Source organism: Semicossyphus pulcher, unplaced genomic scaffold, assembly GCF_022749685.1.
Source record: "Semicossyphus pulcher isolate SPU_LCO1_2020_fin unplaced genomic scaffold, fSemPul1.0.p SCAF_17, whole genome shotgun sequence".
Taxonomy (NCBI): domain Eukaryota; kingdom Metazoa; phylum Chordata; class Actinopteri; order Labriformes; family Labridae; genus Semicossyphus; species Semicossyphus pulcher.
The window spans coordinates 10,099,197-10,116,395 of record NW_027211681.1 but is presented as its reverse complement, the minus strand read 5'-3'; the positions used below and the strand labels follow the sequence as shown (position 1 = coordinate 10,116,395).

The 17,199-nt window shown below is 42.9% G+C and overlaps 1 protein-coding gene across 1 annotated transcript in view; it reads right to left on the bottom strand.

Moving 5' to 3' along the window:
• Nucleotides 1-556: 556 nt before the first annotated feature.
• Nucleotides 557-17,199, bottom strand: part of tbc1d1 (TBC1 (tre-2/USP6, BUB2, cdc16) domain family, member 1) — a 43,448-nt gene continuing 26,805 nt past the window's right edge. Inside the window, 10 exon segments of the mRNA XM_069666067.1 lie at nucleotides 557-1,886; nucleotides 1,888-2,073; nucleotides 2,167-2,343; nucleotides 5,184-5,353; nucleotides 6,323-6,482; nucleotides 8,075-8,218; nucleotides 8,396-8,496; nucleotides 9,938-10,096; nucleotides 11,813-11,974; nucleotides 14,732-14,932. Of these exon segments, the coding sequence (XP_069522168.1) occupies nucleotides 1,665-1,886; nucleotides 1,888-2,073; nucleotides 2,167-2,343; nucleotides 5,184-5,353; nucleotides 6,323-6,482; nucleotides 8,075-8,218; nucleotides 8,396-8,496; nucleotides 9,938-10,096; nucleotides 11,813-11,974; nucleotides 14,732-14,932 (1,682 nt within the window). The 3' untranslated portion in view covers nucleotides 557-1,664.

Genomic DNA, 17,199 nt, shown 5'->3' with positions numbered 1-17,199 from the left:
CACTCAGAGGACCTGAAACAGGTTCAGGAATGTCAGGAGAGAAAAGTCTTGCTGGGAGCTATAATGTCATCGTACACTGCTGTTAGGATGGGGAAATGCATTCTTTAAAAAAACAAAGCCAATAGAGCTAACAGAGACTACTTGGCAGTGCAGAGACACAGAAACGTATTTGTGTCTTATTAAGCTGTTTATAACGCATTGACATATGTGCTTCATTATTTAAACTAAAACCTATTTTTACCAAAAAGATGTATTTCCATGATATTTTTGGCTGAGGTTCTGCTTGAGTGTCTTTTTCTGTTGTGTACACACGAACACAAACAGAGCCAGGACCTGCCCAGACATGCCCTTTTCTCAACCTCAGGAGCAGTTCCTGGAAAGAGACGCATGTCTATGTTCTAATAACAGTACATTTCCATATGCTTGAAACCCTATATCATGCTCTTGGCTTCAAATTGACTGACATGTTTAGACAGGAGGAGGTCGAGTCGACACAGTCTTTATCAGTCACCTGACACATGCAGGCAAACACTCGAGGAAAGACGACTGCTTCAGATGTGCTGAAAGGATATGAAATGTATTTTAAAGTACAGAATTACAATAACAATCAATTAAAACAAAATGTGCAAGGAGAGTCTGGAGTAAAAGCTAAATATTTTTACAGTGTATATCAACATATTTGTTGGCAACAGTGAAGTGCACGAGCACACAGTAACACAAAGAGACATTAACATACAAACACAGCGAGCTGCCGCTCGGCCTGAAGGAATTCAGTGTTGAATACAGTAAAGGACTCAGAGCTGACAGATTGTCTCAACAGCAGAGGTTTCCTGTTTGAAGTTTCACACATTAAGTATGTTCTGTAGTAATTCAAAGTAACTGATCTGTGAAAGAGTGCACTATAAAGACACAGCTACTGTTTTTAATCGTTCTGCTGAACCTGTGTCTCTTTCCCTTTCTCCAAATCAGAGGTGAAAAAACAGGAAGTGGATTTATTGTGCCTCTCTTCCTGTGACCTACTGTAGCTAAATGAAGTTTTAAATGTTCAGGATCAGGAAACAAACTTTGGAAGATGGAGGAGAATCAAAAACAGTTCCCCTCTGACCTCTGAATATGAGCACCAAGATCTATTATCATTTAGCTTATGTCAAATTCACCTTTTATAATAAAAGAACAAAAACAAAACTGTGTCATGAAGATTCATCTTCATCAGTCCCTTCATCTCACTTCTCTTTTTCTTTGGAAACATTCGATCTTTGTATTTGTTACATGTTTGGAAGATCATTAACAAGTTATTTGTTCGAGCTTGTTTTGTACTGAGAAGGACGTTCTTTGGCTTTTTGAGCCTCGTTGCATCTTACGCACAGACACTAAAACACACAATGGAGACACTTTCACACACACAAACACACAAGTACAGGTGCAAATGTAACTGTTTTGTTTTGACAGTAGAGGCCCAGTGGGACAGTGCTATCTTTGGGGATTGTTGGTCATTATATTCGTTACAGAGAGGGAAGTGTGCATTCATGATCATAGATATTGCTGTCCTTTTTTTTCTTCTCTCGTTGAACCTCATCCCCAATTTATGTCATTTATTCTCTTTTAGGTCCGACTTCTGCTGAGTTTCCTCTTTTTATTAAAACATTCACAAACTGGAAAAAAGGTTAAAGGTCGAGGAAGAGAATCGTTTCAACTCCTCCATCGACCTTCTCTTCACAGGCACTTCCACACCCGGCTCCTCCTCCGGTCGACCTTGCCGTTTGGAAAATTATTAGGTGCGGTTGTGAACCCTCTGGAAGAGCCAGAGGGTGGGGAAGGGAGTCCACAGTCCTTTTGGCCTTCCCCTCCACCTTTACTGTGGCTGTGTGTCTCTCAGAGGGTGGGGGGAATTGCGTGTCCATCAGGGTTGGTGTGTATGCCGAGGCTGGCGAGGAGGTCCTGGAGATATGTGACGGTGCTCGCTAGTTGCTTCTTCTCCTCCTCCAGTGCAGAAACTTGCTCCTTCAGTTGACCCTCAGACTGAGCCAAAGCCTCCACGCGGCTCTCCAGGCTGCAGACGCGAGCGTGCGACACCTGTGAGGGAGAGAGGGTCGGTTGAACGAGCAAAGTAAAAGAGAAGATAACTTGTCTTTATTTCTGTGTGTGTGTGTGTGTGTGTGTGTGTACCTGCAGCTCCTCGAGCAGGTCGAGGTTCTGCTGTCGGAGGCTCTGATTGGTCCTCTCCAGCTGTGCGGCTCGCTGTTGTTGGTTAAGGGTCGGGGGCGTGTCCAGCAGCTCGTCCTGCAGGACGTGGTACTCCACCTCGTAGGCCTGCAGCTGCTTGGACATATCCATCTCACACACCTGATGAAAAGACACAGAAAGATTTATAATGTGCAAAGAATTAGAAAAAGAATCTTTAATGAACATTCACCTTCACATGACTTATTTACCATCTGAACTAGCAGTAAACCTCACGTTCGACCTCAGGAACATTCTGTTTTCATATTGGAAGAAAATTACTTTCTCAACAATTAAAAATAAGCTACGTAACTTAATTAAGACCTCATATTTAGAGAACATCTGACAAACTTCAGATAGAATTTTTAGTGTTGATGGTAAATAAAGTCAATTGAGGCCATTAACTCCTCAGTGTGGAAAGATATGCTAAAAGTCTTCTCCTGCTCGTGGAGTGTTGTCTGCAGTGCCTTTATTTACCTGGATGCATCAATACGAAACAACGTAAGATGCATCATCGTCCATAAGATCCTCTGCATTCATATTTTGGAATAACGTCTATATACGTCTATAACAACAACAAGCCGTCTAACTTGGTGAGTACAGTGTTATCATAACTGATATGAACGGTGACTGAACAGTCCTGCACCAGAGGCTCCAAACATCCTGGAAGTACACTCTGTTTTTTTTTTTGGTGAAACTTTGAGTCACACCCCAGTTAACATATAGACAGCCTGATGTGGATAAGTGGCACCTGGGAGAAAGTACCGGCAAGCTGGAGCACGACTCAACACACCTCTGTTATCTCATGCAAATTATAAGGTCAATGCATTCTTTCTAAACTATAGTGTACCTTTAAATATCTCTCTACTGAACATGTGTTTGACTCATCACTCCTGTCAGTGACTCATATCCAGAGACAACTTCACACCACTAATGTCCGATTTTCTATAGTGACATCAGCTTACATGACAATGACTCGTGATTTAAATAGCACAGAAGAAGGAGCACGTCCACTTCAGAATGTATCGCTTAACTGTACTTTACCAGTTTTATTTCTTAAAAGAACTGATGCATGAGGTGAGGGTTATATGACTTCACTGACACACCCACCAGCTGCCCTCCTTACTGTCCGAAAGAAAGGGTGTGGTTCAAATTTACTGCATCCGTCACTCAACCTTGTGATTATTCTCCATTTTTTTGTTGCGTCATAAAGCAATGATCGTGTTGTCTCTTTGCCATGAGTCATAAAATCAGATCTCATGATGAAACGTTTAATAGTTTTTTGAGCACAATCAGTAACACAATAAGAACAAGCACTTACACAAGACAAACAACTTGACTCAGGCTCCATGAGTCATTTTTGCCCACTGATCCGCTAGTTAGTTACCTAACCTATAACAATTTAATTTAACCTACCAAAGTGTGTCAGGAGATACACACTGCTGCTGCACTGAGTTAAATGGTAAGTATGGTGGTGTCCCATGTTTGTTTTATGGAGGGTATGTGCTGACGTCACTTTCCCACCAGAACACGCCCCCCTACGTCGGACTGAGTGGCAAAACATCCTGCAACATGGCTGCCTTCAGCCGGGGAAACGGGAGTAGAACAGACGAATAGGTGCTTAAATTTAGAGCCGTTTGGCATGAGATGTAACGACACTCTGCACTGGCCGGCAGCCGCAAAATGAGATATAATGTAACTAAACGGGGCACCGCACATACGCCAATATACAGCCACTAAAAGCTCATGTTTTTGCTACTGACAGGCTCAGATCGTTATAAGTGTCTGACAACACTGTGGCAGCCATGCTACTTTACCTTATGCTCTCTGTTGTTGTCTGTAACCAAGTCTCGCTCACGGAGAAGTCTCACGCTGAAATCTTGCGCGAGACCGTAGTTGTCGCAGGAAGAAGGAGAGAGGAGTGAATCGTAGAAATCAGATAAATCTTTAGCCATGACAATCTTTTAGAAAGCACTGAGCAACGCTTTCTGTACTCCAACACAACAAACGCCACTTCTCCCTCTTCGTCTTCGTCTTCTCTCACTCCTCTCTCCTTCTTCCTGCAACAACTACAGTCTCGCGCAAGATTTCAGAGACTTCTCCGTGAGTGTAGAATTTTTATATTATTGTTTTTTTAGTTTTTCTTTTCAGAATTGGTTGTTTTTTCTGTCTTTTGTAGGTGTGCCCCTGCTTTTTGGGGTTTTATTTTTCTTTGCTTGTATTGTTACACTGGATGTAGAGGTTTAAATTTCTGCTTGGTAACTTTCTAGTGCAATTATTGTACAATTTTTGCTTATGTTGAAAATTCAATTAAAAAAGTGTTAGAAATAAATAAAAATCATTTTTTTTTAGAGCAGTTGGACTCGAAAGAGATCCCTTCAATTTACCAAAGACACAGTGGTCTGTGGACATCGACATGTGGCCAGAAATTGGGTTTCCTGACATTCATACCTGATTTCAAAGAGGGGGAAGTACACAAAGCAAAGCCTTAGGTCAGACAAAAGCCTTGGCGCTTGGTCGTACTTCAAGGTGGGACTCTTGGCGAAATTTAAGTGAGTATTTTATCTCCGCACAGGAAATAGATATGATTTCATCATTACTTGGAACATTTCACCCATGTATCTGGAGAAGACTACAAAAGTAGCCAATAGTGCGATCACCTATAATGACAAACAATAATTCTACATATTTTTTAGAAACTTTTAAAGCTATCTGGCTAACTGTGTACTTGCTTTTTGGAGTAGCCCATTATAAAGAAAACTAACACTGTCCGAACATCCCCTTTAGTTTGTAGAGCATGAGGCTCATCATCAGATGGTTTTTGATGCTGACAAAAAACTACAATCTCCCACATTACACCTAGTGGAATCAGGTCCATAAATATAATCAGAGATAGAGGGGTCACTCTGTGTTGTATCCAGTTTAGCAGCCTAGTGATTAAAGTGACTGTTTCTTGTTCTGACCTGGTTGATGGTTTTCTCCATCTGCACCAGGCCCAGGTTGGGCAGTGTGGTCTTGATGAAGTCCACTATGGACTCCAGGTTCTCGTGCTGCAGGATCAGAGGCTTGTGGCTCCCCAGCAGGCTCAAGGCCACCTTAAAGATGACCTCTGACCCCTGCAGGAACAACATGTCTGACAGAAGACAAAGAAACAAACAGAAAGGAGGTTGGATGATTACATAACATGAAGCTTACCGCCATGACTGGTGACTTAAAGGGCTTTATAAATGATAGATGCTCTGACGTCAATAAAAAGTTTTAAGCAAACACAAATATAGGTCAGGAGGGGCAGAGTAGGTGTGTGGGTTTGTGTGTGTGCTTTGAATGCATCAGGGTGGAGTAAGGGTTAGGCAGGATTGCATGAGATCATGCAACAGATTAAGGACTGGGAGTGGAGGTGTTATATCATAGGCTGAACAATGCTACCATGATGCCCCCTAACAGTAACACACACGCACACACAGCGTTATGCTCAGATGAGCACGAGGAGCCAGGGAGTCTGGTTCAGGGACTGAGCACAGTGTAGGAAATTAGGCATGAAAACAAGAGTAAGGAAGGAATGAGGGAGAGAAAAAGAAGGACGTATACGAGGGGGTTGTGGGTGTGATGATGTTTACACAGATGATAAAACGGTCACTTCAGAGGAAAACAACAGCCCGCGACTGAAGAACAAAAACTCCTTCTGGAATGTCTGTGTGTACATGTTTCGTTATTGAAGCCTTTATTCCAGAGAAATGTCTGTAAAGGTTTATATAAAACTTCCTTTATAATTTAACAACATAAACACTACGCCCATTTTCTTTACCTCACTGCCAAACTTATGAGATTCCTTGTCTGTATTTTGATTTACGGCCTTTGATTTCCTCCTCTTTTGCCAAGCCCTTCTACCATCATAGTTTCCTATTTTTGCCCTGCTTAACCACCTTCCATTCCCTTCATCACTCTGCTTCAACACTTAATTAGAAAAGTTAACCGAGGAGAGGAGATAAACTTAACATCTCTAAAAAGATGTCTTGTTTCTGTCTTAAGGAGAATGTTGATTGAGTTAATCCAGAATATTGTCTACGTGTGCAGATACACAGGAGATGCTCTCAAAGCTTACCGAAGACTCTGGCCACAAAGCCGAGGGGGAAGTGTGAAGCGAAGGCGGTGAGGAACCACGGTGTGGCGTACAAGCTGGGCCCGATCTCCTGCTGCTCCAGGTGGACGTAAAGATCCCGGTGGTAGTCATGGAGCAGCCGCGACAACTGGTACATCTGAATCTGAACGGAAGAGCATAACAGAGTGTGTTTGACTGGGATCAATATGTGCAGATTGTGACTTTGTGCATAGTTTAAAGTTGGATTTGTTGCACATTAATGAAGCTAAAGATATGGAGTCTATGATTGTAGTAACTACATTTTGGTGCAATGGTAGCTACTGAGATCAAGACTGTTTCTGACTCAGTTTCTGATGCTTATAGAGATTTAAAGACATCAAGAATGTTAAAGGGCCAGTTCGGCGACTTTCAACCTCAGTCCTATCATGCTAACATGGGGAGCTAATGCCATTATGGTAGAAATAATGGCCTTTATATTGTGCCTTTGGAGGACGCTATCCGCTTCTCCAACAGGCCCTGGAAAACCTCCGGCAGACTATGTAAAACGCGCCATCTGGTGGAGGCCAGGGAGCTCAATAAACTATACTTCCTCAATCTAGGACATCCGCCTCCGATGTCATGTGTCGTTCAGAATCGTCAGGTTTGAAACGTAGACTGCAGACCTGAAGAGTTTTTAGACGATCCACCGGTATATTCTCGTCGTGTTTCAGATTCTGTACCGCTCTGAGCCGTTGCTTGCAGCTAAACGGTTGTATTTCACTCCAGCGTCTCTCGCTGGGCCGTTCCTTTCAGAGGGAGGGGCGCAATGCACGCTGGGTGTTGTAGGAATGTAGAATGGGCGAACCCAGTTTGTACAACTTTCTCCACAGCTATGGCGACAATTAAAAATATTATTTCCTCTAACGATTACAGAGAACACCAGCTTTGACTGACAGAGGCTTTTTCCAGGGGCGAATTGCTCCTGTAAAGAAATAAGCTACTTTTGTCGAGTAATACAGAGCTCGTGAGCAATTTAAAACTTCCTTGCTGCAATCATCACTCTCTGAAAGTAAAACATATTTATATAGCACATTACAAAACAAAAAGACTTCACAGTTGCACAATAAAGAGATGCCATCCATCCATCCATCCATCCACACCACTTATCCTGTTCAGGGCTGTGTGGGGCTGGAGACTATCCCAGCTGCCATTGGGCGAAAGGCGGGGTACACCCTGGACTGATTACCAGTCAATCACAGGGTTTCTAAACAGGCACCCAACAGTAAAAGTAATATAACAAACAAAACAATGCATATAATATGTCAAGAGAAACGCTCTCTATAACAAAGTGAATAAACAAATGTAAACACAATATCTGTGGCGTTAATAATAAAACCATGATACAGCCTGATCATGTACTATACCTCCGTCTTGGGTTGCAGCAGTCCTATTAAAGGTTGAAATCCAAAGCCTAATTATAATTCAAAACCTGCCCCTGGGTATCTAAAGTGGGACTCTCTTCCATCAGGTATAAATGCAGCTAAATTCCCACACAAACAAGATCTCAACTAAACCAGCGGTGCCGCACAGACGACAGAACGCGGAATGAGATGCATCAAATTTCATATGAATAATGTGAGATGAATAGACCCGACTGATGGATCAAATAGTGATGATATTTAAGAATGACAACAGAGAAAGTATCTAGATTTATACTCATATTTTTAAGGTTTGCTACAGTACATGTGGGACAAAGAGACTCTGTGCGCTCGTTACCTGCAGGATAATCATGTCGGGCCTGTACTGTTTACGGAGCCCGACGTCAAACATGAGAAATTTGAGCATGTGGAAGGCGTCCTCCTCCCCCATGTGTAACAGCAGCACTCCCGCAATGAAGGACAGGCCCTGGCAGTAGCCCACCTACAATAACAACAACAACAGACATGAAGTCGACATGGATGAGGAAGGGGGAAAAAGCTCAAAGACAGCTGACAGTAGCATTGAGTCCATGAAGTGAGGGTTAGAGAGAGACACTTGAATAGAAAGTGAAAGAGAAAGAGAGGCAGAGAGAATACTAAAAGAAGAATCAGATGATACCTCTGGGTCCAGCAGGGAGTAGGCCTTCAGTAAATTATATAGAGACAGCTGTCCTGCCCCCAGCTGGGCCTGGAAATATGGATGAGTGGGAAAAGTGCGACCTAGAGAAGAAGAGAGCGAGACATTATCTATACAGCAAAACATCTGCTCTGTTTATATTTAGTAGGAATTCCTCAGCCAGACAGAGCGTCTATCTGATGTCCCAGATAAACCTGATATGCATCTACAAACACAGCTTCGACAGCTTTGATTTACTACAGTTTGTTTGGAAAAGTATCTTGAAGGATCCATATGAGACCAAAGCCTGTAGGTGTGTGCACCACTTGTCTGAACCACGCAGCTGAACTCTGCCCGAGGATGCGAGACTTCACACTTTGCTGTTGATGTTAAAAAACAGAGCTCAGTACGCGAGCGTGTGTCAACTTATTCCATGTTGCCGCAAACATGTTCATAAAAACATGCACACACATGAATGAATGAGGCCGCATCCCCTCCCTCAGCAGCTTAACATGTAACAGCGGATGGGACGTGTCCCTTCAAACATGACAGCATGATGACCTGGGATCTGTAAAAAGAACATTCTTACCGTGGATGGGCGGGTAATTGGCAGGTGTGTGTGTTTTTGGACTTCTTCACTTACAGTGTGTGACGGTGAGGCTTTGGAGAAGACAATGGCGACGGTGTGAGTTTGTATTTGTGGAATGCGCCGGAGGGGCTTTATGTTTGTGAACATAATGCCATGATTCCCTCCCCTGCCTCAAGCTAAGAGTGTGTGATTGGTCCGCTCTGTGTGCTGCGTGTGAGTTGTTGTAGTACTGTGCATCACAACCCCAAACCTTCCTAATCTACTCCCTCCTGCATGATCACTCAGTTAAATGACACATTTTCATGTTTACATGAAGTAAACAACTGTGAGTTTCCGTGCGCTTCCCACCTGCAGACATCTTCGCTGCTTCACTATGTTGTTTTTATCCTATAGCGCGTAACGCCTTTACAATGGACCGCGTTACCAACCGTCACTGTGCGCGCTGTTTCCTCTGTCCCCACCCGACGTGATGTAGTGTGAACAACACAGACATGTCAGATGAAAGACACGGGGTCAACAGTAAAAACAGAGGAGGTTAAGTGCTGCAGGGATAGATGTGTGGGTGGATGTGTATGCATGAATTCTATGCATGTGTGGGTGTTAAATGGGTGGGGTGTAGGTGTTTTGCGCGTCTGTGTGGGTTTTTGGGCAGGAGGTGTTGTGAACATTTAAGGGTGAAAGCATTAAAATGAGATTGGAGACACTCTACTGTATGTTTTTTCACACGGTTTTAGTTTCCAAACTGAGTTTACAAGTTTTGAGGACCTTTTAACTATAAAGCTTTTTTAAGACTTTTTCAATTCCAAACAGGAAGAAAGTTAATAAAAATATCTATAAACTGGGTCTACAATAAGTTATTAAAAGAATGATCAGAAAAGCAGAAGTTTATCTTCATGTGTGTAAGTGAATTATATTATGGTCTATGGTGTGTGTGCGAGAGTGAGTGCGTAAATTACCCAGATCTATGAGGATGGCGTGCTGCTGAGACGTGAGCTGTTTCAGCAGCTCTTTGTATGGAGTGTGATTGGCGGGGGGTCGGGAGGGGACCGTCTGCCTGAGCAGATACTGTTCAGAGAGAAACTTCCAGATCTCGCCTCGATGCTGCCGTGGGACACCTGCGGGATGGAAGAAGAGAGAGGGGTGTGGTTGAGAGGGGTTGGGTGGTTTAAAAGGTGGTATGACATGTTAATCTGCTGTAACCGTGAGCGGTTCAGGTGCATTCCAGGGAAAAATCTGACAATTTCTACCAGTAGTATGCAAATCCTGCCTGAAGTATGCAAATATTGAGTTGTGACAAGACTTGGCAATGTGGTCAGTCTCTGGGGGCTGAGAGCACTTAAAGGAGGCTTAACGCGTCTGTAAATACCGTCAGCCCAGTTATTAGTTTGAGTGACGGACAGGGAGCGTCTGAGTTTGTGCGTTTTGACACATAAAATGTTTTTAAATGGTGAGGGGATACAGCGCACTACAGTCACAGTCATCAGTAGGTAAAAATTCTGCTAGTGCTAAAGATAAGGTAAGGTAAGTGAACCTTGCATTTAGAATATTTACCTAAATAATTAGAATCCAGTGGACTCTGATATCTGGTGCATCACACTATCAGATCAGGTTATGAATGGTGAGGTTGAGTAGTATACATTTTGGTTGAATTCAATAAGATTCAATATATTTTCAAAAAGGGAGAATTTTTTTAAGTTTTTAAGTTTTTAAGTTTAAGTTTTGCTGCGGGCATTTCAGACACACCTTGTTCATCTATGCACTTTAAAGCCTTGAAGCTGCTGTACAACCACATTCTGATATGAAGGCTGCTTAGCGATTAGCTTCAGGCGAAAATGATCATTTTGACAACTTTTTTACCATCGAGGAAAAACCTGTATCAGGTGGAGGGTAAGATAAGACACTCTCGAGTACATAGGAAAAATCTTAGTCTACAACCAATACCCAACTTGCTTCTTATGCTATCCTTATTACAACGACTGGAAACACGGGGAAACCGCTTACCTAACTTTGTCCAAAGCTGTTCCTAGCTTATGTAAACCTCTCTACTTTATAGGAGTTATACTTTAGCTCTTAGCAGTAACTTCTTGTACTATATTCTGGCACATATCCCCAAAAAAACTGACAAATTGCTATTTTTACACTCCAATGTCGGTACAAATTAAAAACATACATTGTCGTACTTGTCATTATGTGAGCTTTAGTTAGAGTCGCTGATGGGTGGATTTGAGGCAAACTCTTTCCCCCTGTTTCATTTTAGAAACTGTAATGAGAGAGGGGTAATGTAAAATAGGCCATTTAAGGGAAATTAGTCGGTTTGATTGATAAGAATAATTCTATTTACACCTTTGTCAGGAAAAACTCTCCTAAAGTCTCACAGTTGAAAAAGGTTTACACATGTGACCTTGCGGCACCTCTCATGATCCCCTACCAGATGATGTTACAAACTTTTAAATGTGATGTCATCTTATTGCGTAATAATCTTGCCCTAGAAGATACTTCACCAAGTTCTTACACAGAGGAGATAACCCTTCTGACCTGTGCAGAACATGCTGATATCAGAAAAAAGAACAGAACAGTCAGGCAGCACAACATGAGACACTAAGGGTGAAGGGGAAATATACACTGACTTTACTGAGTGCTCAACCAGGGACTAATAACTTCTCAGAATTTATGCTCTTTTCTTTTGCCCGAGCTGATGATAAGGAGAAAAGTTACAATACATATTTTCATTTTTAGAGCTTAAACATTAAGCTTTAGTCAATAATTGATAATACCTGCTGATTTTGCAAAAGAACAAATATTTCCAAGAAACACTGATATACGGTATGTACCTTGTGCAACAGCAGCATGTATGGTCTCTGGGTCAAACTTGACCTTTGCCCTCCCTGGAGTTCCCATCATCTTCTCCCAGACCAAAGTGACCTCCTTCAGACACGGTGTGATTTCTTCGTAATCCAGCTTCAGGCGCTTGTTCTGCAGATCGCTCTCCGAGGCTACAAACACAAGACAATACAGTTAAGATAAGACAATAATGTGACAACCCCAGAACTCCTTATCTAACTCCTGCATTGTGTGTGTGCTTGTTCCAGGTCCTTTGCTGGCTGCAGCTGAGGTGTGTATTCTGCAGCTGGAAAAACCTGGACAGTGTTCCTGAAAGCTATTTAAAGGGGACCTTTATTGGGTTTTTTATTGCACTGGAGAACCTTTTATGATTTACTGTTAAAAAAAAAAAAACGTATTTGTCTTACACAGGTGCTTTTTGCAGACCCTAAGTTGAGCCTCTGTCTGAAACAAGCCATTTCAGCTACTGTCTCTTTAAGGCCTACCTGCCTAGACGCTCCCTTCCTCATGCAGCATCTTCAGCTAAGGCCAGAACAAGAAATGAAACAGTTTTAGAAAATAATACCTTGACTTGAGATAAAGATAACTCTTAAAGGGCCGGGCCCCATGTGTTGCTTTGACAAAGAGTTGGTGAATATAAGTCAAATAATCACTCTGTTTTAGCTCTGTTTTTGGTCTTTACCAACTCCTTAGACTCTAATTTCTGGCGACATGTTGCAACATGTTCATCAGCTAGTGACTTACTATCTCTGCATACTGTTTGGTATCAAGTCAGTACAGTGTTTTCAGTAATTCTTCTCATTAACAGCTGCCTGCTGCAGCAATAATTGCACGTTTGTAGTGTTGAGAGTGAACCAAAGCAGTGAAGTTGCAGGCCTGGTGGCTGATCCTGGACTTTGATTAATACAGCATATCAGCTTAGCAGAGAGGCGCAAACTGTGAATTCCGTTGCAACATGTTGACACCAGTGATCAAAGAAGGTGAGGGCACACCCAGCGCCCCTCATCTGTTCCTCTCTTTTTGACAACACCCTTCCTCTCTCCCTCCCCATATCTCTTAACCCACAGCTCTCCTCTTCTTCTCTCTTTCCAGCAAATACTCAATTCTCTTCTTCTCATTAGATCCCACATCCGTCTTGTCCATCAAACCACACTCTCCCTCTCTCTCTTTTTTTCCTTCCCCCTTGCTCCTAAAGGACTTCCCCACCCTTTCCGCTCATGTGTGGTATCCACCCAGTGACCAGCTGCAGCCGGGTAGAGCTGGGGAGAGTGACATCATCACTATTAGACAGGAAAGAGACAGTGGGTTACTTCCCTGTCAGAGCGGCATTGGCACCTTTATTTAACAGGAGTGAGAATTAGGTTTGCAGCCATTAAGGGGAATGATCTGAGAGTGTTCATTAGCACAACTTTGCATAAAGTAAAATGAAGCAAATTTAATAACACGACTGCTTTAATGAGGATGCTGATTAAGTGCCTCGCAAAAGCAGAATGTGTTGCATAAAGCTCACAGCTAAAATTCAGCCTAAAAAAAAACCTTGGCACAAGATAAATGAAAAGAATCACAAGTATTTTACATGCAGTATTATATATATTGGCCTCTGCGGTCAAAGTCAGCATAGCAGCGGGAGTGACCTGGAATGTGAATTTTGGATAACAGAGGAAGAAAACTTGGATGGAGCAGTAGCCGACACACCCAGAGTAAGAATAGATGCTGCTGGAGAGGCTGCGGCTCTGCTGTCTGTCTTATCAGCCGTCTCTGAGCACGCTCAGTCACGTCCATCAGGACTCGCTCGTTGGCTGCAGCCCAGCTGCTTGTACTCAATCTCTCCTCTCTCCAACCTTTCCTCGCCTCCCGCTGCTCTCCATTGCTCTCCCTTTCTGTCGCTTGAGCACTACGCCCATGATAACGCACAACAAGATAGGATACTCCACCCCAAAGCTGACAAAGATTCACACACACACTTTCACAGTTGACCCATAAAGCAGGCAGCAGGGAGAGAGATAAATAGTAAGAATGGAGTATAGGGAGTTGATCTCCACTCTGACAAATAACGGACAGAAAGGTGGAGCGCACCCTGTGGGAGGAATAAAACACAATCAAACTATAGACGCCCAAGATAGTTGCACCACACTTAAGATGTGTAAGTAAAGTGTGACCACAGCGAATGTGTGTGAAGTTGCTGCACAGGCTTGTTCGTGTTACATCAATATTGATTCACGCTCTCTCCATAAAAACTGTGCCATATACAGCATATAGGCATTAATGTCTGTCTGCGTGATGGATGAAGTGTTGTGTGTGTGTGTGTGTAAATTAATGGTTTGTATACAGTGCAGGTAGTTAGGGGTGTGGTGCATTGCTATGCGTGTGCCGATACGTGTCAACTGGGTCAGGAAAGAAGTGGTGCACACACACCTATATGTTATCTAACCAGTTAATTAACGGTGGATCGAAATATTAATAGAAAAAAAGAAAAGAAACAGGTGTGCACTTGAGTATCTAACCTGTGAGTGTGTGCACATCTGGAGAGGCATGTTGCCAGAGCTGAATTAAAGAAAGAGTTGTTGGTCTTGCTATTCAGCTTCAAGAGAAAGTAACTCATCATGTCACTCAACAGTGTTATCGTGTGAGTGATGCCAACGCTGCTTCGTGAAACAATGTTGGCTGCTGTTCCTGTCATCACACCGACTGACTAGAAATCCAAGTCTGCAGGACCAGGCAGCAATAAAATGTGGTGATACAACAACATCAGAGATGATTCTCAAATGCAAGTGTTAATGCTGATTATAAGATTATCACTCAGGACCAGTCTCATCATCATTGCATTAATTGCTGTTGCTTTTCTTCTCTGCAGGCTCCTATTGTGCATGTGTTTGTGTGTTTCGGTTCCCTTCATCCCTCAGATTTACCCTGTAGTTTCTGGTTCTCCCTCTCCATCCTCTGCAGCAGGATCTGCTGCAGGATGGCCTTCCTCCAGAGCTCCCTCAGCTCCTCTTTGCTCCTCTTCGTCCTCTCCTCAAGCACCACGCTTATGGACAAGTCACCACCTCCTCCAGCTCCCACCTGGCCGCCGCAAACTCGACCCGCATCGAGACAGGGATCCCCTCGCTCTGAAAGACACATTGCATTTTAATATAGGAGATCAGATGACACTGCATAAGATGTCCATTGCAGCAGGAATATATAATTACCACTTTGATGGAATAATGCAAGTTTGAATGATTCATAAGCTGACTGTGTGAAACAGCACAGAATGTTAGGACATAGGGAAATTAAAAATAAGTAATATCTGGTTTGAAATGTAAAAATTCACACAAAAAACATATTTTATATGATTTTTTGAATTATTATTATTATTTACAAGATACAGTTCACTGACCCGCAGTCAAATAGCGAGTTAATTCATTTTACAAAAATCCCTTGGGCTCTCATTCAAAATAAAAATAAAAATGCTAAACATAGATATATTTGACACAGTCGGGTGCAACACACACACACATACACAGTAAAAAAAAAGTGTTTGTGTGACTCCACCCAAAAGTACAGGGTGGATCCCAAACCTCAAAATACCCTATGTTACTCAGAGGAAGGACATAACAACCATCCAGATAGCACTTGCCTCTTTCAGTTCCTAGGAACATTAAAATTCAGTTTGTGTATGTGTGTGTGTGTGTCCGTGTGTGCGATCACAGACACAAACGCACGCACATAACTTAACTTGGCTTGGGTATGTAAATTTGACGCTTATCTTTCCAGAGACTCATCCGGGGAAATATGTGAGATAAGTCACCATTTTATTCCTGCAACAAATAAAGACAAACCTACATACTGCGCGCACACAATAACAATAGTGCTCTTTGTGCTGGATGAGGCTTACATTCACGTATGCCTTTGTGTCTGTGTCAGGGAGACTTTCCGAGACATGCTGAAACCGGCAGAGTCGCTATACAAACATATGGCTCTTCAGTTTTAAGAGAAGTGAAGACAAATCGACGCGTGTGTGACACAGACACACAAACACAGACACACACGGAGACAGCAAGAATCCCTTAAAAGAGTCATGTATGTGTTAGACAAACACAGACTGCTGCACTGCTTCCACAGAACACAGCTGAAGAGCTAGCTCTTAGGTGTGAAAAATGCATACATGGACCACACACACACGCATGCACAAACTGACTACACTATTTGTAGGGACCCTAGTAATACCCTAACCCCTCGCCCTCACCTTAACCAAAAAGAGCTACTGTGCTGTGCTTGCCTATTCCTTATGCTGAAACCGTGTCTTAACCAAAATAACCACGCACATACACAAACACACACATACACGCCCTCTTGCATAAAGTGGCACGATCCACTCCCTGAGCAAACACTCCAACTTGGCCAGAACCAAGTCCCAGCACACACTCACACACAAAACATGCAAAGTAGGTCAACAAGGCTGACGCTTTCCTCTGGCGCTGTCTGTGTGTGGACTGTCAACATGACCTTGGGACACCGCCACCCCCTCCAGCACACACACATACACTTGTCACTCGACACACCCATGACCTCATATAAGTATATAAGCACATACTCCAACATACACCCAACTTAGTGCTGCATTCAGCCATTACAAAGGCCATCACGCTGACCTGCTAAAGGCAGTTTTTCCTTCACCTGGTGGCAGCAGACAAAATAAGCTTCAGGTGCGTTTTTCATTCATGGAATGGAGACCCGTTTCATCTGAAAGGGAAACTTAAGTTCACAAAGATGAGCCTAAACCCCTCTAATCCCTCATGAGCAGCACATTCAGTGACAGGTGGATGAGAAGGTCACATCAGTCCCACGTTGCAGCTATTAGAAACAAATACAGAATTAAGAGTGTGTACAGAAGAGAATACATTTATTATTTATGTTCCAATTCTCCTGCAACACTACACAATTTAAAAGGTAAGGGTGCTTAATTATTGTTGGGACTGCACCTAAGAGGTGTTCATTTCTGCAGTGTGTAGACAATATGGAGATTTTACACTTTGGCATCCCCCAGTGGTAACATAAAAATGACACAGTAGCAGACAGCAGTGTGTGGCTTTCTGATATGCAACACGTCCTGTTGTTGTCCTTTGTCGAGCTGCCACTGTAAGTGTAATGTAATTACAGTGCTTGTGTTTTTCTAATGCATTGTTTTTGTTGTTTCGCTCACTTCCCTGGACAAAGTCAAACTATCAACCTGAAGTCAAATGTAAATGAAACCACACACGTCAGTCCTAATAGGTTGAATAAAGAAACATAATGAGGCGGCTCAGTAGTCCAAACAACACTGGCATCACAGGACGTGTATCCAAACAGCCACCTTTATTATTTTTGGCGTGGCGTGCGTCACTGCAGGTGGATC